Source organism: Phaenicophaeus curvirostris, chromosome 1 (assembly GCF_032191515.1).
Source record: "Phaenicophaeus curvirostris isolate KB17595 chromosome 1, BPBGC_Pcur_1.0, whole genome shotgun sequence".
Taxonomy (NCBI): domain Eukaryota; kingdom Metazoa; phylum Chordata; class Aves; order Cuculiformes; family Cuculidae; genus Phaenicophaeus; species Phaenicophaeus curvirostris.
The window spans coordinates 178,410,685-178,437,327 of NC_091392.1; the positions used below are offsets into that span (position 1 = coordinate 178,410,685).

At 42.9% G+C, this 26,643-nt stretch overlaps 1 protein-coding gene across 1 annotated transcript in view; it reads right to left on the reverse strand.

Moving 5' to 3' along the window:
* Positions 1-9,487: 9,487 nt before the first annotated feature.
* Positions 9,488-26,643, reverse strand: part of SIAH3 (siah E3 ubiquitin protein ligase family member 3) — a 49,208-nt gene continuing 32,052 nt past the window's right edge. Inside the window, exon 2 of the mRNA XM_069881321.1 lies at positions 9,488-10,795. Within this exon, the coding sequence (XP_069737422.1) occupies positions 10,202-10,795 (594 nt within the window). The 3' untranslated portion in view covers positions 9,488-10,201. The remainder of the gene's footprint in view (positions 10,796-26,643) is intronic.

The following is a 26,643-nucleotide window of genomic DNA, read 5'->3' on the forward strand; positions in this document are numbered from 1 at the left end:
AGCCCAACATGGAAGTACTGGGACCAGTGTTTTGCCTTCGGTGACGGCGAAACTTTTCTTTTCAAACTGGTTATGACTGTAGAAGATTAAAAGTAGACAATAACAAATTGTAAGGCAAGCTTTAGCAGGCAGTGCACTTTGACAACAGTTCTTTTCTTCCTAATATTTCATTTCTACCCTTCCATGACGTGCTACCCTCTTCATAAATGCAGTCCTCCAATCCAAGCAGGTGATACCAGCTTAGAATGCCAAATAGGATTTAATGGCATTTTTTCATGACAGACATTGTGATATGTTTTACAGACACCAATAGAAAGGTTTATTGCTGTTCTTTCATGTAATACATCATCATAAGGATTTCAAGAAAATTATATACATTAAGAAATTCTCTCTGAGGTATCATTGCATGTTGAAGCAGAGCACTTCATACAGTGTAATATATTAAGTTGATGTCAAGTATTGGGGGGGTACAGTGGAATATGAATGCTAACAAATACAAGTCTTTATCTAAAAACTTTCAGAAGAAAACTGCTTAGGATTTCTACAGTAATTTTCTTACTTATTTCTATACCACTTTCTTTACTTAAATTCCAATCCAACATACCTCATCTCAGTTCAGGCAGGTTGTCTGTGCTTGCCTCTGAGTCTGTGCTTAGTCCTTTCCTGACCACTGAAATGCTTAAGCATATGTGAAGATCTCCTGATTGAAGTCTTAGGAAAAAATTGCTATGCACTGGTCCGTAAATGAAACAGCTGCCCTAGGAGCTTTGCCATCGTAAGGATCTCAAGTATCACAGTCACTTTTGAACATGCTGTCATTGATGCTCACAGATGGACACATCTCAGCACGTCAGAGGTTAAGCTAAGTATTTGGATTAAGTGGCCTGATCTATAATTAAATCATGGAGTAGTTAAGTTCCAGGAAACTCTTCTTCATAGTCCTCTGCTGAGCTTCAGGGATGCTCACCTTGCCAGTCCAGCTCCAGGCACTCCTTATTGCAATCCTTGATTCTTCTTTCTGAAAGTGGAAGCCTGTCTCACAGTTTATTGCTGTTTTCTGCCTGTTGGGTGCTTTGCAATGCCTTGCGTTAGTTTGCCTTAGGGTTAAATATGTCTGTCCTGGGAAATGACACGGAGTTATGACATGTGGCGTCTAACACAAGGCTGAAGAGATAGCCAGAATCCCATAACCCTTTGGGAATATGAAGTCCTGTGCAATTACGTTGACATAACATAGGGGTGGTTTGGATTCATTTTTTCAGATGGAAAGTTTTCTTTTTAGAACTAAACTGAGGACCTTTAAGTACTGCAAGGGGTGGGATTGCTGCCTGTGGAGAAATAAGGATAGTTTTGTGGGGTGTTTGGGCTGGAGGCAATACTGCTTGCCAGGGAAGGAGACTGCTCAGGGATGGGCTGATGAAGGGACAGCCAGTTCTTTTGTCATCGAGGTGATGACCCCATGCCCCATGATGGTGTTTGAGCTGGAGATGCAGCCTGAAGGTTGTGTTCTGAGGGACTGAGGACCATTCTCAGAATAACTCACTGTAGTCATTCTGACTACAATCAAAATCTCCCTAAGATGAAGTTATTGAATGCAGTCATCGCCACTGGATAAGAACAGTAAGCCACAGGCATTTTAGTGACAATGGAAATGCTTCCCAGCATCACCACTGTTATTTCTGCTGTTCCCTAGAGGACTTGAGACCAAACATATGTGTAACCGAGGAGTCAGAAGGACCTCTCTTGATCACAGCCTCACATGGGAGCTAGCCAAAAGCAGCTTCTAACTAAATAGCTTTTTCCCAACACACTCCCATTCGGCAACAACTAATTCCCCCCGCCAGCTTGGTTAGCGCTTCTCCAGTCAGAGAAGACTGTCATTGAATCTTTTAACATGTAATTATGCTCTGAAAGGTCACTCTGTGAAAATGGTGCTGTGAGGCTCCATGTTTATTGACTCCCTTCCCTGGGCAATTTGCTTAGTTTACATGTAATGAGTAAATGCTGTTCCTGGCTGCTGCCCAGCCCAATGGGTCTGAAAGCCAAACTGTATCAACTTTCTGCCAGGGCATTATCACCAAAACTAGAGGTTGCTTTTGACCTGTATCCTCAGAATGTCTTTTTCCCATCACATTTACATTTGAGCACATTGCAATAAACCTCCTTACCAGCATCCCCCACTTCATCTAATTTTCAGCTGGTACCATTTTGTCCCACTGTCAACTTTCACCTGCTGCAGAGCTTCTAACTCACCTGTGATGGTTCAGACCTGTCTTTAGAACTGGCTGTTGTGTTTGTTCAAAGGCAGTCAGGAGAGGAAAATGGAATTTGTCACATTAGACAGTATATCAGCCTAATAGATGGCTGCAATGTGTAAGGTTAATTTAGCACCGGGCCAGGCAGCTGACCACCACGAACTGAGCAAGTGACTTGACCAGATTAAGTGGTGGGACTATTATGTCAGGGTGGCTTCCGATGCTTGTGCTGGCTCAGCTGTAGTCAGATCGTGGACCTCACAGTAATGCAGTGTAAACATAAGTGCTTGACAGATCTAGGGCTGAAAAGTATCATTTTCACCATGTGGCTAAATGGTGCAGATGGGGTTTCTGCAGTTACACTGCACCTGGGGGGTATCATCAAGCCTGGAGAAGAGCTGCATGGTGCCTACATGCCTACACAGAAAAGCAGTCACGTCAGTCACTGAGGAACTGGGAGCCCAAAGTGTAGCTCATTTGACCCAATAGCTCTTGAGTCTGAATGGGAAGTGAAACCATCATTGCACAGAGAAATTTCATGGTCAGTCATGCTACGGCTTTCACATAAGTTGCAACTTGAGTGAAGATGAAAGCATTTTGCAGAAAGAAATCCTCTGTTTTTTCTCAGATGGCCTCTGAAGTTAAGATTTATATTTGAAGACTTCTCAGTGTTTATGTCAGTGTTGTTTGGAATTTCTCTCTATGTACAGTGATGGGCTTCAGGACTGATATTGCCATGGTGCTTCTGTACTGGCCTCAGTGGGCTGGACATCTGCATGGCCAGTGATTCCACTTGGCTTCTTCCAGGTTTCCAGCTGAGAGAAGAAGAGCAATCAGGAGGCATGGATGAGATGTGATCCAGCACAGAGAGTAAGATAAAATATTTGTCCTCAATATACTAAGGACATATCTCATGTAGAAATGTTTTTTCAGCATGACTTCTCAGTGTACACATAACCATCCGTCAACATATGTCAGTCCTGCATAATAGGCTATAGAGCTGGCGGGTTTGCTGTAACCCAGAGCCTGGCTGTCAACGTTAGCCAGTACAGATGTACCCTGCTGGAGGGCCCAGGTTTAATCTCCGCCAGTTTTCAACATGGGAGTTATCATACGCAATCACTGTACAACAGCAGCAACAATTTACAGGCTGTCAAGAATGCACCCAGTCTTCCTCAGACCTGGGGCTGTCCCCATCTTCTGTCAATCCAGGAGAGGAACTGCATGGAGGATTGCCCAGAGGAGACTGGATAAATCTCCTTGGCAGCTCTGATGCTGGTCACACTATTCAGTGAATATGTTTTGCAGTCTCAGTTAAGTATTTCTTTGTGAAAACTCTGGAAGTGACAGAGTAGGGGCTGTGATGTGCTGAAGTTCAACCCTCTCTGCCTACTGGAAATCCTTTTCCAAGGACACATGTCACAAGAAACTGCTGCCCAGAGGCAACAGCAATATATTTCTGCTTCACTCAGGACTCTCCTAGCTAATATTTTTTAGTTCAGCATTTCTCTGAGTAATCAGTGTAGCCCTGAGACTGTCACTTTTCTGGATATCCTCTTCTATAACTCAATAAGGCAAAAGCACAGGCATCACCCAAAGCTCATTTTGAGTAATGATACCTTTCAGTATGAGCTGCTACCTCTAAATATGTTATCAGCCCTAAAAGGCCTCCCCGCATTATTATTTTATGTTAGTATGAGATACAATTATTCATTTATATTATTGTAGTTCCCAGAGACCTTTCTGTGGACAGGACCCTAGTGTGGCAGGTGCAATAACACCTAGCCATGTTTTGAACCTACTGTCATTGTGAGAATCCAGAGAGGAACACATATCCTAAATCAGAAGCCATCTGATGGAGATATGAATGGGCCTAATGGTTCTATGTGAGATTCTATTTTAATTCTCAAAGCTAGAGGTGGATTGGGTTTGGCTGCTGTTGAACCGAATGTCTCTAAAACTGGTGGCATCTGGTTCTGCAGTCCAGCCATTTGCCACCGTTTATTAGAAGAGAACCAAACTGATCCCTGCTGGTGTATCTGTTTCTCCTACTGTGAAAGGCAGAGGTAAAGATGTAGGGCTTGCCTGCATCCCTCCCCTGTACACACACGGATGAGCCTTACAGAGCCTCAGTGGAGCCTCACTGTCTCATGCCCTAAAACCATCCGTAATGTAAATGTAAAAGTCAATTTTAGTAGGTTTTTAGAGAACAGTCTTAAAGTTGTCAAAGCCAGTTGCTTGACAGCTGTTACCTTCAATAGTTGAGGCAGGAATTGCAATATGAAGACAGTATGTTGTGTTTGTGACTCTGGATTAATGATGAACAGACAAGAGATGCAGTGTGCTCCACACAGTCTGCTGACCAGGCAGTCAGACTTCTTTGATACATGACAGTGTTTGCTTTACATTTTAAAGTGGTTTCCCTTAGTAGAGAAAGAAAGAAAATCTGAGTTTCTCTTAAATTCAAGCCAATAGGACCTGACTGGTGATGAAATGACTCTTGCTGTTCAGATACCCAGTCTGTGGTAATAAGGAAAGTGCTTTTAAAATCACCTGAAAACTCTGCTCCAGATCTCACGTTTGTATTTGAATGAGTTTATTTCTTTGTCTAAAAGCTCTGATTTTTCAGCCTGCACCATCTGCACCATTGAAGCATTTCATCACTGTTGCCATGAAAGTTCAAAGCCATTTATCTTCAATAAGGTTACTTGATGCAATTTCTAACAGTGAGAACCCCTCAGTCCTGGGCCTTTCTACAAGATTAAGTGATGTATTCAAATAGGCGATGTCTCAGGAGGATTTGCAATACCTGGAAGATATAAAGCTCATACTAGTTGAAGGACAGCAGGCTTTGCAATGTTAATTCTCATCCTTATCTTGGAGATGATAACTGCCTGATAATGCATGTTCTTGAGGGGCAGAACTCAAAAAGGTATAAAAAAGCTTTGTGTTCATCTATTGCCTTTGTGGAGAGAGAAAGAATGAGTGATCATAGTTCTAACCAAGGGTACGAGGTACAGGTTTAACAAATATTTTCCTACTTTGGTGGGAGCTATGCAGGTGAAAGACAACAAAACTGTTGAGTGCCATGGCTTGGAGGAACCACTGGCAGCTGAAGGTAGCTGTGTACCAAACAAAAACAGAGGAGATATGGGGCAGGACTGGGGCTGGGTGACTGCCTTCACTAGGCAGCATCAGGGCCATACACATGCAGATCTACAGTGCCAAGGTCTGATACTCTCATTTTTGCTTCTGCCAAGACAAGAGACCTTTTTGCCAAGTGGAAGGTGTGTTTGTGAAGAGACATGTCTCTGCACAGAGCCTCACTTCCCCGCTGGTTGCTGCTCTCAGGAGGTCTGATCATTTTACTGACAGTCCTCACCGTGACCTCACTCCCAGTGATTTCAGTTGAATAATGTTTCTGTCGGGGGGTTGATCTTTGCCCTCAGTTGTATGTGTAGCCTAAGGAGCCTTGCAGGCACTGCCCTGTGCTACCCTGCTGTGAAGCCCTCATTTTCTGCAGGGTCATCTGTGCAGAAGATGAATCATCTTTTTGTGTGAATAGTTCTAGTGATGATACATGTGGCAATCTTTGTTTTCCACCCTTCACTCAGACGATGTAAGCATACAGATTTATTTGGATATTTTTCCAAAAAAAAAAAGGTTTAAAAATATATGCTTATTCCTGAACAGTTCAGAGGCTGCAGCTCCTCCATGTAAGAAGGTGTTTCCGATTCAGCTGGAGCAGAAGTGCATCTCAGAGTCTGTTCTGACAGACTCTTCTCTCATCAAACTGTTTTTCAGGTGTATTATGGGCTAGAAAAGCCGATAAATCACCTATATTACAGTATTGTCAATCGGGTTTTATTCATCTGATGCCCAAAGAGAGAGTCATGCAGCAGTATCTGGCAATTTATTGTAAGCCATTCATTTTGTTATAAACCTTTCATTGTCCAGAATTTACCTTCCCTCTTTCTTCATCAGCTGACTGGCTTATATTCATAAAGGATGGTGTGAAATGGAGGATATGATACCAGAGTCCAGTGGGAAAAGTACTACTACCCTACTTCTCAGCAAGCCCTCTGGCTGGCACTGGCACAGCAAGATCCTTTGTCATCTTCAAAACGGTGATGCTTCAGCTATTTTATAAGGACTCATGGATATATGATGTGAGCTTAATTCATAATGGGATTGAGCTGAAAGCACTAATGCTGTTTTACTGCAGATCTGACATTAACATTCACAGTGTCTGATGAATAGTGCAGAAGACCCAAAGTAGGTTTTCTAGTGAGTCTGGTAGCAATCCATCTGGCTCAGCCTGATGAAATTAATGTTGCAATTTACTAATCTAGGCACAAGAAAATCCATCCGTGAACACAAATATGTAAAAATGCTAAAAAAAATCTATTATTTTGTCTATGTAAAAAAAAATAAAATAAAGAGGGAACACTGCTCCCAGGTAGGCAGGAAACCAGAATTTTGCATAGCAATTTTACAATATCTCATTTTCTCCTGCACCAAATGAAGGGTACTTCCTTACTTCAAAGAGATATAAGACTATGTTCTTCACAATTTTAAAGGAATTTGGAATGACTGAGTATAGTACACTATAGAGATGTAAAATATTAGAGTACAAAATGAATTCCACAAGCCACAATTCCAGTTCAAATTTGGGGCGACAAGCTATGTCTGCCTTTGAACCACAGACAGAGAGCTTTTAGAAGTGCTGTATTATGGGCACTGAAAGAGTGCATGCAAATTGTATTTAATTGTTGATCCTACTTGCCAGTACTTTAGGATTTATGTCCCACAACGCAGAATATTTGCTTCACCTTTGCTTTATGGCAGTGAAGGGTTGCTCATAGGCTTTGAATTATGACAGAAATAGAATATGTTCCTTGGTAGAAAGTCCTTAAATATAATCTTAGACATTTCATAAATTCATAGAATCATAGAATAACCAGGTTGGAAGAGACCCACTGGATCATCGAGTCCAACCATTCCTATCAAACACTAAACCATGCCCCTCAACACTTCATCCACCCGTCCTTTAAACACCTCCAGGGCAGGTGACTCAACCACCTCCCTGGGCAGCCTGTTCCAGTGCCCAATAACCCTTTCCGTGAAAAAATTTTTCCTAATGTTCAGCCTAAACCTCCCCTGGTGGAGCTTGAGGCCATTCCCTCTTGTCCTGTCCCCTGATTTTTGAGTTTTATGTTGGGATGCTTATGAGGGCTGGACTTAGGCACCCATATCTCCTTGTTCCTAGTATGTCCCCTCCTTTTCTGAGAGTCTTACTGGGCAGATTTTCAGCAGCACTCCAACATATCTGGATATCTGAAGTCCCTGCTAGAGCTAGGGCTTTCCAGCTGTGGAGAGAGCCAGGCAAGGAGGTTACTTGGTTGGCTGCGAAGAGCAACAAGAACGATTTAAGTAAAGGCACCCAAGAGGCAAAACTAGGAACAGGCAAGAGGCATCACGGGCTCTGCAAGGAAAAGGGTGAAACACAAGCTGAGAGCTTGAGAATCGGCTGAGAAGGGTGGCCATATGAGGGGGAGGACTGGGTAGGAAATGGAAAAGCTGAACTGTTGGTGTGGTCATAAGGAAGCTCTGGGAAAAGGACACGTGGGATGTGAAGAGATCCATGGCAGGGAGGTGGCATTTCCACTGTGGCTCCTGCTCCAAAAAACACCAGAAAACCAGGATGCTGGCAAGGGACGGAGATGCTCATCCCAAACTGTTGCTGTCACACTCATCCTGCCAGAAATACTCTGGTCCTTTGTTGAGGGCCATGCCCATACAAATACCAGTGACATATAGTTCATTTCAGTAGCTATTTCAAAAAGAAAAAGGGCCAAGTAGCAACAAGTAAATAGTCTCAAACAAGTAAATACTCAAGGAAAATTCTTCTCTCTAGAACTGGTTGTGACCAGGTAATGAAAGCAGCATTATTCCACAGTGTACATAGAACTTGGGAAGTTTAAGCTAGATTAACTGTTTTGTTTTGGTTTTTTTTTTTTTTATGGGGGTTTTATTGCTTTTGCCTTGTTTTAATTCAGCAGAAGATTATTTGCCAGAAGAGCTGGAGAAGCCAGTTTCAGTCCACAAAAGTGCCAATGATTTATTTATTGCCATCATTTAGGAAAAGGGCAGCAGTTGCTGGTTCTGAATATTTAACATTGCAGGGAAAAAGCAAGTCACGCTGAAGCCCGTGTGTTCCAGTGAAGCACTGCAAACCAGCACACCCTTCTGGCCCCTAAATTCAGAGGTGGGAAAGGTGTGAAGGTATTCTCCAGAATACTCTTACAGGGACTGAGGCTTCTTCAGATCTCAGCTTGTGTAGTCACAAGCAGCCTACTGAAGATACCGTAGGTCCTCTCTGAGCAGTGACCTGCTTGGAAATCCCAGGTAAAGAGGAGAGGTGCATCTGCAACTCAGAAGGCATCACCTGCATAGCATTCATCTCAGGGAAACTGCAATTTGTTTTACTTCATGCATCATTTATAATAATTCCCAGGAGAGCAGCAAGTGGGAGAGATTAGCATCAGAGTTATTGCCTACCCAAAGCTAGCTACAGTCGCTTCCTCCTTTTCCTTGGTTTTCCCAAGAACTCAAGCAATGAGCCTCAGTCACTCTAGCTACTAAATGACCCAACTCAACAGTTGTTTCTTGAGAAAGAATTTGGGAGCAGCCAACCCACAGCCACACACACAGAGACAGAAGGAAATACAGGAAATGACACTTTCCCATGCTTCTCACATGTCATACTCACAACAAGTCACCTACTGTGGTGGGATTTCACTGCTGTTGTTGGCTATGAAGGAAAAATGCCTTACTGCAGGTGGAACCAAGTGTCAGGAGATGGCCAGCACCTGCCTCTGACTATCCCCAAGGAGCCATTCAAGGGGAGAAGCTGACAAAGAAGTCTATGTCTTCTTATGACCATGACCATCTGTGAAACATCCTCAATGGAAGAAAGAGACCATCATCACCCCTCGAGCATACATAAGAAAAAAAAAGTAAGGCTATTTTTATAGGAGAGTATTTAAAATCTCATAGTCAATTTACAAACAGATATTCTGGCTGCATTGTTTTAAAAAAATATCTAACAGCATACAATGTGAGACTTAGGGGCACGGAATTCAATAGTGAGAAAACAGGCAACTTAGAACTGTCCTGCTAATTTATTTTCTGAAAATCTCTTTTTGAATACTTAAGCTAAAATGGTGAATGTCCCAATGGCTGGTTGTGGTTACATATGTCCTGGAGCCAGACCAGCTAGCAAGCATCTCACTGCCCATCATAATCCAACAATGAAATTTAACCATGTCCACATTGTTCATCTCTGATTTAATGTAGGATGAGGCTTCCCAGGCCCTGGCTCAGTGGAGGTGGTGACTTTTTCTTTGAAATTTTCATTGTCTGAGTGGTGAAGGTTGCTTCCTCAGGAGCTCTGAAACTGCAAGCTCCCCAGGGCTTGGTTGTGACCACAGTGTAAATGTTAAATCACTGTTGCTAGTGTGGAAATTTGGGTGTTCTTGTCCCTTAGTGGAATATTTTACCTTTTACTAGGCACAATGGCCTCCTCAGTACCAGGTAAATAGGCAGGTAATGAAGGAAATACATTTGCATAGCATGCTCAGACCAAAGGTTTCTATGAATCATTCTGGGTGCACTTTCCAGGAGAAACTGTTGTTTCCAGCATTGCTGGAGTGTTACAATAAATTGATTAGCCTCTTTAAAATTTCTCATAAAATTGTATTAACAAAATTTTAAATACATTACACAGAGACCGTTACCACAGGATGTTTACATAATGCCCACTGTGGACGAGTACTAAATACATAAAAGACCTGAGACCCTCCCCCCCGGGAAAGTCCGCAAGTTCTGGTTCTCACAAGGCAGCTAGAGCACCGTTGTTGTTCCTCCTCTCCTCCTCTTCCCCCTCACATTTCGGCTTCAGCATTGTGAACTTTGCTGGTGGTTATTGCAATTCCTATAGCTAGGCTTCCGTTGTCAGAAAACAGCTGAGCCAGGGAAGTGTTCAGCACAAGGCAATCCCCGTCTGAAATGACAGAGTCAACACACTCTAGTACAGACCTGGGGGTCGCCTCCCACTTGAGGCGCCTCTGGTTCCTGTTGAGCTCGAGCCGGTAGGTGAAGTTGTCGGCTTGGGTCGGTGTGCCGATCAGCATCATCGTAGCGAAGAACTGGGGGTGACCTTCATACTTCTCCTGCTTCCTGAGGACCAGCAAAAACTGGTGGCCAAGGCAAGAGTGCATGATGATCCAGTCCGTGGGTGCTGGCAGGTGCATGTCCGTGGCCAGGAAGACAATCTCTGCCCCCTGAAGGATGTTGATGCAGTGGGTTTGCCTCAGGTGGGACACCACCACCTCCAGGTGCCCTTCCCATGGACAGGAGTAGAGCGGGCATGTGCAGGGAACCAGCTGGGGGTCATGTACTGCTTCGTGGTGATGGCAGGGAGGAAGGACACCTTGCTCAGCTGAAGTCTGGGCAGCTGCACAGCGGGTCGGTGCATACTATGAGAAGAGAGAAATTACACATGATAGCAGATGGACCAGGAACCAGTACAGATAAATCTTTGTTCTCCAGGAAAAGAGAAAAACCATTCGAACCGTGACAAGTCACTTCAAGTGAAAGTGATGTATGTGCTTAAAGAGAAATTTCATTAGTTTTGTGGGGGGAAAATTTGATTAAAAAGAAAAAAAACCCAACAAAACAAGGGCGGCATGGGGCATTTTATACAGTTACGGCTCTTGCAGCTCAGAACAAGGAAATGAAATATGTATGGCTTTATGATTCTTTAATGAAACACACTGGCAAATACAGGCATTTCTCCTGAAACAATATGCCTTATAACACCCATAATTTGTGAAATAAAAGTCAGTTTTTATTGTAGATGATTCCTTTTTTCTGGGTTTTTTTTTTTTTTTGGTCAATGTATTTGTGCTTAATTGATGCGTTTACCTCCATAAATCTTAAATGGCTCTCAAAGGAGGATGGATGGCAAATTAAGGGCATTTTTATACTAAAGTAAATTTCGATTAAGGGAGGGCAGCTACCTGAAAAGGCAGCAACCCTTGCAGAATAATTCCACATGAGGACTAGGAAGCAAAGTGCTCTGCCTCTATCAAGTGGATATTGATCAAGAGAAGTAAGTCTTATTCAACCAAAAGTGTACCCACATGTGATGTTTTTCAAGAAGAGTAATGGCACTCCACAATAGCTCTGTGCATAGACAAACAGGTATAGGCATGCCGGTCATGATTCATCTTACCCAATTTTAAGCATTTATTTCAGCCACCTGAGATGGAAACCTGGTTACTGCCTCTGCAGTCAATAGAAGTCACTCTTCACAGTGGAGGATTCAGACCTTAACGGCAGTAATTTACCTACTAAAGGTGGCACCAGCTGCCACCAGAATGACTAAGGCTCATATCCAATCTGTCTAGTTGTACCTAAATTGTAGATACTTAAATGTAGGAGGACAATTTCTCCCTCTGAACTCCTTTTGAGATGCTTATAAGGTGTATAAGATTTAAGAGTACATGTATGTATATTTTGTTTTCACATATGCTTTAGGAAGATTCATGTAATTCCTCAGATACTTCCCCACATCTGCTCATTTTGACAAAGGTAGCCAAAATTGCAGGAACAACAGTATGATTCTAAGATCTAATAGCTGTCCTCCTCCATGCCACATCCAAGTCATAGCAGATTTGAGCTTTATTAATCTAATTTTGAGCACAGATTTGTTTTAACCAGGGGCAAGCTATAGTAGGTGCCAGATATGTTGTGAATGGTGCGTTGTCCCATCTCTTTCTGGATATGATGAGGGCTCTCATTACAGCCTTGATGTGACAGTAAGCATCCTTACTGCATACAGCCTTCCCCCCAGGACTTGCAATTTTGCTTTCCAGGATGTTTTGGAAGGCAATCTCTTGGATCCACTACCCCAACTCTCAGATGACCAAGACTTCCTTACCAACCAGGATGACACAGTCCTGGATCCCTGTTCAGGATTTCCACTGTTCAGTAACTGATCCCTGTTCAGTAGCTCCCAAGGGATGTGATGGGCAAAGCAGGGTTGTGATTACTGCTGCTGTGTAATGCATGATTCTTCCCAAGACACTGGGTGTCAAAGGGAGATATTTCTTTTTCCTCTGACATTTGATATGAAGAATAATAAGTCCTATCATTGAACCTTGCAGCTTTTTCTTGGGAGAATCATTACTTCAACAGTACAGTTCTACTTTTTCCTTACTCCTTCTTTTTTATTTGTTTTGCTGCATAAAATCCAAGAATATAAACTTTCCAACAAGATAATGAATTGAGGTCAGATAAATGGCTATCATTCTCTTGGAAATAAATCAGGTCATTATAAACTAATAAAGGTTTGTTGCTTTGGCTGTCTGCTTATCATGGTGGGATTGTTGGAGAGGACTGGTTCACACTTAATTCTACATTAATTTTTGCATCCCATTAAGATGAAAGTTATGGTTAATTTAAATTCTTCTGGTGAAGAAGGCGACTGCAATGGCAGATCATAAGAGCCATTTAAAAAATCCCTGAAATGCTAATTGCCTCATAAAATGAATTCTAATCCCCCAATCTAATACATTGGGTGTGAGCAATTACTTTCTCTCACCAAACTGTTAATGCAACACTAGTGATTATACTAATTAAAACTAATGAACTCATACTCACATGCTGATAAACCTCTCAACCACTCGACAAGTTCCAGCCTTCTATCAGTTTTATTTAACTCCTCTTTAGAAAGATGAATCTTAAATTAACCTCTTGAATAACGTTTAAAATTAGGTTTTGAAATGTGAAGCTTTATAGACTGTGTATAATTCCTGTCCAAAGATTACCAGAGTCAGAGAAACCATTTCCACTGAGGATATAATTGAATTTAGAAATGCATTCTACTAATTTGATAAGCATGGAGAGCAATGGTAGCTCATCCATCTAAACCTTTTCCAAAGTAAGAAAATACAAGTATCTCCAAAGATCACTTTATAATAAACATCCTTCTATGTTTCAGAAACTGGAAAAAATAAATTACGATGAGCAATTTATTCACTGCATCTTTCTTCTTTCATTCATATGTGATTTTGTGTGTGCATGTATGATAATTGAGAATCCTCTTTCACATCTCGCATTTTTAAAATGTTTCCATTAATCACTTCAGCAAAGAATTTTTGTTCTGACTTTGTTCTGTTTGTGTTTATTGAAAATTCTGGAAATCCAGCACAAATCACATGATCTATTTTTATTCTCTGACTTGGTGAGGATCACCTTCAAAATCTGGTTTCTGAATTATTCAACATTTCTCTTTCTAAATTCTACATTTTGTAATATTCTGAAAAAATATTTTCAAATTCTCTGTCTCTGTGAAAAAAAAAGTCTCACAGAAAACTATTATTTCACTTTTACTTTTGAGGTACAAGTATAACTATTGGGGTGCCTATGCCCTTGTTTGTCTTTAAAAGAGCTGTGAATCAAATATCTAAAATTGAAATGCAAGCCAGGCATTAAATGGTCACCTTGAGTGCATTTAAATGCTCAAATAAATATTTGTGAACACTTTTCCCCATGTTTAACCTACTCCAATATTTACTTTCCATTATTTACTGTCCAATTGCCTAATAAATTTATGTTTATTATATTCTTGTATCAGTCCAGTATTATTATCAATTACCTTTTAGTTTGTTGGCCAATTTCAGTCAAATTTAACTGTGTGATAGAAGTCTCAAAGGCTTTAATTTTCAAATAGTTTTGTAAGAAGAGGCAGCAAGGTACAGAAGAATGACCCTTTCATGTCTCCAGGGAGGAAAAACTTGCCACGTGGGTGATATTACATTGTCAGATATGAGGGAATGTAAACAAATGCAGTTTGATCCCAAATGTATAATAGACAACAGAGAACTCACATGACATAGTCCCTCTATGAACAGGGAAAAGGCTCCAGCCAGTGTTCCTCATTAGACGTGGGATAATCCCACCACGAGACACCAAACTACACGATACCAGGCTCTGCCGCTCACAGAAAGATTTATTTTTAATGATGCAGCTTATTAAAGTGTAATTCTCTTTGAGAAAATGTCACTTGGCAAAGAGCAATTTATAAACACACGGCGCTTTTCATATAGGGGAAGACAAAAAACCAGTTACATTTGGACCTGGGACACAGGGCTTCTGGGTCCTGTCTCCACCTTTCTACAGACTTTCTGCTAAAAATCTAGCAAACCACTCCAGGTGTGACTCGTGTTCTAATTTCGATGTCTGAGGAGTAGGTAACTAACTCTGAAGAACACTAGCTCCTTTTACAGCCCATGCAGAGCCCTGGAGAGCAATTCACTTAATCCCAAGACATGCCAAAGGAACATCCCCCTAAACACTGCTCCCCACATGCAGCCAGGACCAAACCCATCCTCAGGGCAGACTCACTGAGTCTTTACTGGTTTGTAGTCAAGGAGCAGAAGGGCACCCCTATTTCGGTCAGGAGAGAGTTGTACTGTTATAGGCTTCTCCTGCTGCACTGGAGACAACACAGTCCACAGAGAAAGAAATAGATGCAGATTCACGTGAGTGTGTAAATCCATGGCTTCCCACCACCAATACACCTCCAGTTACCTGGGGAGGGTTGAAGGCTAGACCCAAGAAGTAGAGATCTCCAACATCTCCAAGAGGCAGAGAAGATGCGAGAATATTGCTCAGTCTGCAGCTGCAAAGCTGAGACACTCACCCTGGAGAGAGGGTTTTGGTATTGCTCTTCATGCTCTGAGGTACCTTTTGTCTTTTACCTGGCAAAGACTTTAGGTCAGCTACAGTAGAAGTAGTGGAAACAGAGGCAGCAACCCACACTGCACCCTGGCTAGCTGAGCTCCTGGCCCTCTGGTGTGCAGGCACCAAGTACAATGCTGTCCCTCAAGCCCTGCTTCTCTGCTGCATGTCGGCACAGCTTCAAATGGGAGAGCAAGGGTGGCTGCTGCCCTGAGCAGCCAAATACTTTGCAATTAAAGTCCTGACGAATTTACTCGCTGCACACCCCTCAGGGTGAAGAAGGATTGAATCCAGTCTCACCACCCTATGGAAGAGACCCTGATGATCTCCAGTAAAAGGAGGGTGAGTAGCGATGCCACGTTGTAGAAGACTAAATGCCACTCAGGTCTTCAGAGTGCAGGTTAAATGTCACCTTTCTGCACTTTCCAGTGTTACCCAGTGTTATACAGGGAGCCTGATGTCTCACTTATACTTTTACTTACAGTAATGTGCATAATTTGTGAAAAATCAGCTTTTTACTTGCCCATGAACACTGCAACATGCGCTGAGGAGAACTTCCCAAGGAGTGAGGACAAGGACTCAATTTCTGCCCAGTCAATAAGGGTTTCTGGTGGGAAAGCAGATGCTATGAATAATCACCCCTTTCCAAACACTTCACAACTATGAAACTGCATTTTATCCAGTGGGATTTTATCCAGAAGGGCTGTCTGTGCTCACACCCCTTGTTATAAACTCGCCACATGTGCTAATGGTGACTTCTGCTGCTGCTGACCACACTCCGAGATTCCTTTTTCTACCATATATAGCTCTAAAACTTAAATTATTTGGGATAACTTTTGATTCAGGCTGCCTTTAAAATATATATATAACATTATATATGCATCTACACAGACGTATTCATATATAGACTCATAACACATGCTGGTCTGTTTAAAATGTTTCTGAATAGGGAAAAAATGCAGTGGGGAAAAACATAGTTTTTTCCAGCTTAAAATATTCCAAACCTTTTTTTTACTTCAAATAGTTCTCTAAGGGTGGGACTTGGAGGATGGAAGCCCAATCATTTTGACTGTGAGCTTATTTTTGCTGTCCTTCTGAGAAGTGTCCCAAATTTTAGAATTTTTTTTTTCTTGAAAACTGTCTCTAGGAGTTCATTTTATCATGCATTTTTCCTTCTATGAGGTTCATTGCTGTGGCTGTGCATCACAGGCATCTGCTACCTGATACCTATTCAAAAATGCATTGATGCTTTGTTGCTCGACTTATATCACACAACACCTGATCTTTCCTTGTAGAATTGCTTCATAGAACACTTGATATTGTCAAAATCCAGCCTCCATTAGCATCAGATGTAGCTACAAGTGATCAAACTAAGAGCAAATCAGGTCTAAAGCCTTAGGGTGAGCAACTTAGGAGCAGAGATTGTCTGATTAGAAGCTATCTATGAACAGCTTGCTGTAAAAGACTGTCCGATATCAAAGTGCTTTTTAAGCAGACGCATAGATGGATTCCAGATCTCCAAGGCAATATAGTCTTCCTCCCAGCTACAAGACCTCCTTGCTAACCTGCCATCACTTACGGCATCTCCTCCACCATGTGATAATGGACGACAAGAGATGCAGTCAACCTGTAGGTAGGTGAGCGACCTGGAAACGTGCCATGAGAACTTGGTGGATTTTCAGCTTTGACCTAACGATTTCTGCAGGCAAGGAGGGACCCAGGCCTGCAGCTTTGGGATGCTTTGAGTACGAGCTCCATGTCAACCTTCTGTTGGAACATGGATTTCTGTTGGAGCAAACTGGTTTTTTCCTTGCCAGTGAAATGTGCCATTTATTCAATTTATTCAAACACTGTCTCCCTCCTCTTCCCCACCATCTCAGGGTCTGATTTCTTCTTCTCATCTGTATGGAAACTGCCTCCAATCATTTTCTAATTCTCAGCTTTTTTCTGCCTCATAAAAGCTTTGCCACCCACCAATGTCTACCTCCACATTACTTACACCCACCACACAGCGATAGATGCTCAAAAGAACTATAAAGGTGACATGAAGGAACTAGCAAGTCTTTTAATCCTGGTCTTCATTTAATTTCTCTTCTGCTATTTTTTAGTATGCTAATGAGATTTTGTAAATCTCTCAGATGAAAGAAAAGAGAAGGAAGGAAAAAAAACCCCTCAACCTATTTTGTTAAAATCTCTGTTTCCATATCTGAAATTAAGAAGTCCAAGGCAGGGTTTATGTTGGGGACTTATTTAAAATTTTAATTACACAACATCCTCTTCATTATGAATGCATCAGTTGAATTTCTTAAGTATTGAATATTAGTTGCAGCTTCGGCAGTGGAAGGATTTGTTTTCCCTACTATCACATGGCAGCAAGAGGACAATTTCAAGCTCATTTTGCTAATCTCACTGCGCAACATAATCAGGCGTGACTTGGTGACATAGCACACGAGATGTGTTAATGGCTGTCCTCATGCTAATTACACTCATCTGAGCATGCAGAGAAAATAGCGCTTTAATACACGTCCACACTTCTCTGTATCAGATGACCCTGAAATTTAGATGAAACCACATATTTTTAGAGGTATTTTGGAAAAAAAAAGAGATTTTGTTTTGTGGTAGATGTAGCAAAATATGTTATGGCATTTTGAATGTATCTCAGATGGAAAGACATTATTCTCAAATTAAAATTTCCTTGCTTTTTGAAAATCAGAGTTTTATACATAAACATGCAGTTTTGACATGCTAGCAAAAAATGTCAAAAAACTCGACAATCTTCAATATACTGAAAAAAAGTAATTATAATGAAATATAAATAGGATCCATACTAAAGCATTTCAGTCTCATGGATGCTTTCTGAGAGAGATCTAAGCACAGACACCAGAACAACAGAGAAAGGTCATGCTCTCCAGCTCTACTGCTTTAAAACAAAATTTGGTGAACCATTCCCAGTCCAGGTGGGAGGATGCCAAGACCTCCATGTTTCAGGCTGAAGGGAGACGCATCACCTTGCTGACCCTCAGCCACAGCTGCAAATCGGTCACAGATGCCCAGACAAATGATCCTAGTTTAGCTGCTGTGTGTCTGTACCTTACTTTGTGGCTAACCTGAGATCTCTTCTTGTGCCTTCTCTGAGGAATAAAATATGTTGAGTAGATAAAAGCAAAACCACGCACATGGGTAATTCCTGTGGAGCATCTGACACAGCTATTTGTTAGCCAAAATAAACGAAAAACATGGATGTGAAAGTGATGAAATGGAAGTATCTGGACCTGTGAAGGAATGGTACATTGGAAAGTTGATCTACATTAACTGCTCTGGGTTAATTACCCTGTTGCTGCCCCAAGCGCTTCACTAAGTATTGATCTTAGCTTTCAGATCTGTAACAACAGGAAAATGGTTTTGAGTAAAGACGATATGAGACCATGACTGTGGGAATACATAGGACCAGACGTGCTCATAGTGTCTGGAGCATCGTCGCTCAGTGCAGGTTTACCCTACACTAATGCTCACTACCCTCACCCACACTGCATTTCTGCTCTCTGCTATTTGGACTTGGGACCCCCTAAGAGAAACATTGCCTTCCTGGAAAATTTTAAGGGCTTTTAAAACATGGGGAGTAATAGAAGATAATGAACTGCTCCTGTTTCTCAAGGAGAAGCCCATGAGGGTACTCTTGCCAGTACCATTTAAGCCCTTTGCAGAAGCACTGAAGGAGCTGAACTGAAGTTGTTTAGGTTGTGCAGGAACTGGTGACCGCACTGTGAGCGTGGAGGGAGCAGAAACAAATTTTGCCTCCACCATGGGGAGCTTTCCAGAAGTGCAGATGGCTACTGGGGACAAATTCAGACACCAGATCCTCATTTACGGCTACCATTAGCAACAGAGGTGGAAAAGGTGGGCAACTGCACATCAGAAACAAGAGCTTCCTCCTCTGCCAGTAGTTTAGAGATAATCTGATCACTTCCCTCTCTGTTTTGATTCTGGGGGACCCTGAACCTCCTCGTGGCAGACTGCCCAGCTTTGCAGAGGGGCTATAGCCACTACTGATATAGAAGAAGCCAGGCTAGAGAGTCAGATGTGCCCTCAGGACCTGATTTGCTACTTAAATTCCCTTGCATTTTTGGACAAAATATAGTGACAACAAACCATACTACAGAGTGTTTGACATTACATTGCAACTACTGAGGCACTGGAGCATCTAGAATTTTTCCTTGTCCTTGCATTAGAAGATTTTATACCTTGTTTAAGCAAGGGTGATGCCCCTAAACACCACCCTGTTTGGCCACACAAGGAAGGGGGCATTGTTTAGTATTTGATAGGAATGGTTGGACTCGATGATCCGATGGGTCTTTTCCAACCTGGTGATTCTATGATTCTATGAAGTATTGGAAGCCAAGGCACATGCTGTCTGCTCTTGCTCCATAAGGGCAGTGGACCTGGGACCTGCTTGTGAGGCAATGCTGGTTGTGTGGCTCTGGGTGATGTAGTGAATGGGCTGCATATGTAAAAAGAGATAATCTAAAATGTAGGATTATCTGAAGATTTGCTTCATCCTTTATCCACTTTGTATTCTGTGTGAAGCCTGTTAACAAAGGGCAAAACCATTATAGGCTTGAATTAAAAACAAAGCGATAAAGGAGTTCCAGCCTGCATCTGCTATGTCTGATAGGGGAGGCAGAGTTCACAAGAGCCCTATATCTGACCTGTTGATTTTGTGTTTTACATTCACACTGAGGAATAAATTAATATGGAGAAGGAAAAAAAAGGAGAAATTATTGCCCACTGTGCTTATCAACTTTCCAGTTCAGACTAGCTCTAATAACTCATCATCCAATATTCATTTACAAATTACTACAGTAACAGCTTGTATCCAAGAGGAGCAGATTTGCTAGTGTAATCTGAGATAATTAGAGCAAATCCACCCCGAGACAACTGAAATGCTCCCCTTTCATCAGGCAACCTGCGGCTATCACAATTACATGACATTTCAATTCACTAACTATTTTTTCAGGAAAGCACCCTGGGAGTGCCAAAGGGTGCCACAAACACCACTGGCCTGTGGGAGGGAGAGAAGGAACAAGGTAGTGGTGGTTAAGCAAGGCCACAATCTCTCTTGGTGGGATCCATGTCTCCAATTCCATTCCCACACACGTTTTGGACAGGGATTTGCCTTATGGTCTATGTCAGACCATTGCTCCTATTCATAAAGGCTTGTAGTGATAGGACGGGGGGAGCGGGTATAGACTGGAGAGGGGCAGAGTTAGATTAGACATTAGGAAGACTTTCTTCACCATGAGGGTGGTGAGGCACTGGCACAGGTTGCCAAGGGAGGTTGTAGCTGCCCCATCCCTGGAGGTGTCAAGGCCAGGTTGGATGGGGCATGGGCAGCCTGATCTAGTGGGAGATGTCCCTGCCCATGGCAGGGGGCTTGGAACTAGATGATCTTTAAGGTTCCTTCCAATCCAAACTACTCTATGATTCTATGATTCTAACTGGCACAGGACAATGAGCACTAACCTAAGCCAGGCAGGTTAAAGCTGAGTTCAGATCCTGGGCTGGGGCCATAGAGTTGGAGCAGGGAGGGAACACAGGGCACCCAATTCTGGTAACGTTGGCTCCCTGTTGTTGGCTTATCAGCAGTGCCCATGCCCACGCCCACACCTCTGTAACAATCACTGAGCAACGTATCAGCTATAAGATTCTCCTCATTTTTTGTTAGAGCTTCCTCATGAGAACTGAGTCTGATGGAATGCCGGAGTGGTTTAAAATAAAGTTTACCTCCCTCGTGCTGAGGTACTGCTGGTACAGGCCATGGGCATTTCAAACATGTCCACAGTGTCCTGGTGTGGTGGAGGTCATGCTCAGGTTGCAGAAGCATGAAGACAAGAAGAGGGGAAACCAAATTTTGCTGACCTCAGAATAACTCTCCTTTCCCCTACGTGCCTCGGCTCCTTCTCCATTAGTGACCTAGCCCTGAGCTTTCTGCTTGCCCTTGCTCTGGGTACCTGCAACATCAGTATGGAGTTTAATGGAAAAAAGAAGAAAAACAAAAATTCCTCATTATTCTACTGTCAGCAGAAAGCGTGGCTTGAGTTTGTGGAGTCAGTCTTAAGAAAGGGAAAAATTACAAAATAATCCACAAAGCCAATGTGAGCCATTAACTTTGAGCATGAAAAACAATCTGCAAGTCTAGGGAAACTGTTTTAGTTTGTGTAATGTATGTTGCTGCTTCATTGATATATTCTAAGAAAAAGGACATTTCTGTAGGAACATTTGGCTTGTGCCACAAATGCTTCTTTTAATTTTGTGCAAATCATAGCCTTTTTCTTCTTCTTCTTCCTTCCCCTTAAGCTCTCAAAGAATAGTTCTTCTAGAAGTTTTCATCACATGGGGAGGATGCAGGTGGAAAGAAGAGAACAGAAAGGGAGGTTCAGCTTAGTCAGAGAAGACAATGTTCCACCTACAGCAAGAAAATTATCTCTATTAATAGAGTGACAATTTAAAGGGTTTTGTTGAAAAAAACCCAAATAAAAACATCCAACAAAAAACTTTCTAAGTTTCTTCTTTCTTGGTTATGGAAAGGTACTGTGTTGATAACTGGGGTTGTTTAGCCTGGAGAAGAGGAGGCTGAGGGGAGACCTTATTGTTCTCCACAACTACCTGAAAGGAGGTTGTAGGGAGGAGGAAGCTGGCCTCTTCTCCCAAGTGACAGGGGACAGAACAAGAGGGAATGGCCTCAAGCTCCACCAGGGGAGGTTCAGGCTTGACATCAGAAAAAAAAAATTCACAGAAAGGGTCATTGGTCACTGGCAGAGGCTGCCTAAGGAGGTGGTTGAGTCACCTTCCCTGGAGGTGTTTAAAAGACAGGTGGATGAGATGATGAGGGGCGTGCTTTAGTGATTGATAGGAATGGTTGGACTTGATGATCCAGTGGGTCTTTTCCAACCGAGTGATTCTGTGATTCTGTGGTAACTCCTAAGTCTGCAGTGCTCTGCCTACAGAAGGAGCGGAGTACAGAGAACAGCAGCATTTCCTTTTCCCCTAGCCTACTCTGCCTCAGATTTGAGACAAAGAAAAGAAGGAGGGGTCAAGTCAATCTACATGCTGCACCTCCTGCAGCACTGCCCTTTTAAGGAGAGAGGCATCCCCAGGTATCCCCTAGCCCAGTGGCAATTCCACTTGACCTCATGTGTTACCAGCAATAAGGATCATAGAATCAGCGAATCACAGAATGAGTTGACTTGGAAGGGACCTTTAAAGAACATCTAGTCCAAATCCCCTGCCATAGGCAGGGAGCATCTGTCACAAGATCAGTTTACTCAAAGCCTTGTTCAACCTGACCTTAAACACATCCAGTGATGGGATACCCAGAACTTCTCTGGGAAACCTGTACCAGTGCCTCGCCACCCTCATCATGAAAAATTTCTTCCTTATGTCCAGTTTAAACCTACCCTCTTAAACTTTAAAACCACTGGCCATTTTCATGTCATTAAAGGCCCTGGTAAAAAAAAAAAAATCTTTCCATCTTTCTTGTAATTCCCCTTTATATACTGAAAGACCACAATATGGTGTCCCTAAGGCTTTCTCTTCTCCAAGGTGAGCATCCCCAGATCTCAGCTTTTCTTCACAAGAGAAGTGTTCCACCCCTCTCACCATTTTTGTGGCCCTCCTCTGGACCTGCTCCAACAGGTTCTTGTCTTTCCAGTGCTGAGGACTCTACAGCTTGACGCAGTGGGTCCCAGCTCTGGTGGGGTCTCGCCAGAGTGGAGTAGAGTGGCAGAGCCACCTTTCTCAACCTGCTGGTCATGCTTCCTCCGATGCAGTCTAGGATACGGTTGGCTTTCTGGGCTGCAAGTGCACATTGCTGGCTCATGCCCAATTTTTCATCCACCTGTACATCGAAGTCCTTCTCTTCCAGTCTGTGATTGCCCTGACTCGGGTGCAGGACCTTGCACTTCACCCTGTTGAACTTCTATCCCCCTCTCAAGCCTGTCAAGGTCCCTCTGGATGGCATCCCTATAGTGAATCAATTGCACCGCTCAGCTCAATGTCATCCAAAAACTTGCTGTGAGTGCACTCGATCTGACTATCTATGTCATTGATGAAAATATTAAATAGTATTAGTCCCACTATGGACCATTGAGGGACATCACTCATTACTGAGTCCCGCTTGGATATCAAACCATTGAATGTAACCCTCTGGATGCTGCAATCTAGTCGATTCCTTATCCATCTAACAGTTCATCATCAAACTTATCTCTCTCTAATTTAGAGGCAAGAATGTTGTGGGGGACTGTATAAAAGGCCTTGCAGAAGTCCAGGTAAATGACATATGTAACTCTGTCCTTGTCCACGGATGTCACCAGGGGATGGCAATGTTGTTCATAGACAAACCATGAATAATCCAGAGGCTAGATACTTCTCACCCAGCAGAGCTGCAGCTTGTGGAGTTTTTAAAGCTGGGGAGGCTTTTGATGGAAATCCATTGGCATAGGGTCTGCAGCTCTGGCTCTGATCTCTCTGGTTCTTCATCCTAAAATTTCCTATTTCAGTGCAAGTGCAGCATTGGAGAAAGAGGGCAGAGGTGCAACATTTCTTATTCAAAGCTGTTCTTGCACTTTAATGTCCTCCCTTACACTCTCACTTGTCTTGAGGGAAGGTTTTGTGTTTTAACTTCAGTCAGGTCCTTCCCATGCAGTCAGCTTTATACATGTTCTTATAAACTTGTCTGGCTGTACAATACTCCATACCTTGCACATCATAAAAGTGAATAATTGTTCAACTATTCTGTTATGGTTACGGGTTTTGAGGATTTAAGAATGGGGTGAATTTTTTTTTTTTATTTTCAGTTGTTTTATAGAAAGATTTTATAGAGTTTTCTGAGTGTTGTGTTATTGAATAAGATGACAGGCCACTCATTTCATCACATCAAAGACATTTCAGCTTTTTTTTCCCAGAATAAACCTCTCTCTTTCCCAAAGGGCTGCCAGTACTGGAGGAAGTGCAGTGTCTTGGGGGTGGGATGCCGAGTGAGGGTCTGCTCCCTGTCTCTCATGCTGCAGTGTTGGCTGCCTCCTGCTTGGGCCAGTGTGCACATGTGCAAGGGAGGTCAAGGCTGCCCTGCACAGGGCTCAAGCCACTGAGCTCCTGGCTGGACTCCTGGATTCCTGTCAGGATGTGACCCTGGAGTGAACAGCATGGCTTTGCTGCAAGGAACTGCACACCCCTGTGACAAGCTGAGTCAGTTGGGATGGGCACTACATTGACAAGCTGAGAGAGTTGGGCTTGTTCAGCCTGGAGAAGAGAAGGCTCCAAGGAAACCTTATAGCGACCTTCCACTACCTGAAGGGGCTACAAGAAAGCTGGGGAGGGACATTTACAAAGGCTTGTAGTGATAGGACAAGGGAGAAAAGCTATAAATTGGAGAGGGGAAGAGTTAGACAAGATAATAGGAAGAATTTCTTCACCATGAGAGTGGTGAGGCACTGGAATACGTTGCCCAGGGAAGTTCTGGATGCTCCATCCCTGGAGGTGTTCAAGGCCAGGTTGGATGGGGCCTGACCTGGTGGGAGGTGTCCCTGCCTATGGTAGGAGGGTTGGAACTGGATGATCTTTAAAGTCCCTTCCAACCCAACCCATTCTATGATTCTATCATTCTACGAAAATGGAGATGTAACTTGTAGGTCTGACTTTGCAATGCTGACCTCACAACACTACGTGCATTAGAAAGGCAAAACAGCTCTGGGGAAAGAGCATTTGTGATGAATGAGTTCGGATTGCAGCAATGGAAAGAGAGCGGGAGATTTCACACTGTAACTGCATCAGCACTTTCTGTGGAAACAAGTTCTCCATTGTCCACCCTAAAGCTCGCCTCTTTCACTAGTACCGACAAGGCCCCAATCAGTGATGAGCTTAACGAACTATATCCTCAGCTGATGAGTACTGGGTCTGCTCTGGTTCACAGTGGTGGAGGAGCTGTGTTAATACAGCCTTGTTCTGCGCTGAAGTGCACTAACCTATGTGGCTGTGGATCAAGGAAAGCAGTGAAGATCCTAAGTCCTTCATTGATCATTTAACTTCTTGGCTGTAGTCTAAATCTGAAGCAGGTCTTGCCATAGAGCTTCATACGACAACCTTGCAAAGCCTCCTGTTTGTGCTTCCCTGAGTCCATGAAGACAGGACAGCCAGCTCTACTGCTGTGCTGTAAAACAAAGAGTTATAGCTCTGACTTCTTCCATCCAGCGTTAAGCTGAAACTGCAATTGCCAAGAAATTATACAACCCGGATCCAAAAAGTAAGGGTAGGATACTGCTTTGAGTACTTTCTCTGCCTTTGGATGCACTGAACAGACCTCTATGAACTACAAGCAATGGGACAGTTTTCCCTCTTAGGTTAGACTGGAAGAAAGAACGACAAGTCAACTAATGACTAGCTAGCAGTTAAGTGGTAGTCGAGTCTTAGAATTTTTGTGCTTTCAATACATAAGACAATGCCAGGGCACTGTGTCACATGACGGGAGGCGACTGCTGTGTTGACATAGGTTGCAGGGAGGAGCAATGCTGCTAGATGAGAGATGCTTGGCAGATCCAAGAGTCCAGGGTGCAGCTGGAGCACAGAGTCTGACTGGGACAGGTGCTGTGGTGCTGAACTACATGTGCATGATGTACAACATCATCTCTCTAGAGGCAGGAGGGTCTGAGCAGAAAATTAGTATGTATGTCCTTAGCTTGAGGCTCTGAAGGACTGCTAGGGTCTAATTTTGCCTTCACACAGCTCAGAGTCAGATTATCCATTATGTTCTTCAGCATTTCCCTTAAAACTTGAAAGCTATTTGTTTCCTAGCACTGAGGATGCTTTCAAAGGAAACCAGCTTTGTCACCTGGCAGCACTGACTGTTCTGTAATCAGCATCAGGCTAAGTGCACACAAATCTGCCACAGCAGCTACTGTTGGGAGCAAACTGTCCTGCCCATTTACCCGCTTTGGAATCAGAACCTCTTTGGTGGGCAATTTAGCTGCAGGCAGTGATGGAAGGAAAAGGGCCAAGTACCTGGCTAACTGTTCCTTTGTCTGTATGAAGTCTGATGTGCAGCAGCTAGGTTGCACTTCCAGGTAGCAATGGGAGAAAGCCAGAGCAAGCGGAAATTCCTTCTGGGCTCATGATTCAGGCCCATGGCTCAACGTCCGTTTGTCATTGATCTTTTCCTGCGTGTAATTCTAGAGTGAGCCTCTGGTAAAGGCAGTGTTCATCTCATTATCAATTTAATTTTTGTGACAGCCCTGCTAGGGCTCTTAATTTCTTGTGTTAAAACAACAAATGAGATGACCCAACTGCAATCTCTAATAGGTGTCATGGGTCAGTAATCATTCATTCGTTATAGTGCTTCTCACACGAAGGACAGAAATGAAAATTTGTCCTCCTATTGGAAAGAGCTGTAAATTACTTTTATCTCACTGTTAAATCTAGAGGCCTGAAAATTAGGATGACCACCCCTTATCTGGGAAGAAAATGTGTCAGCTCAAGGGTTTTTCTGCATTAGGAGAATAGGCAGCTCATAATCACCCATTAAGCAGTC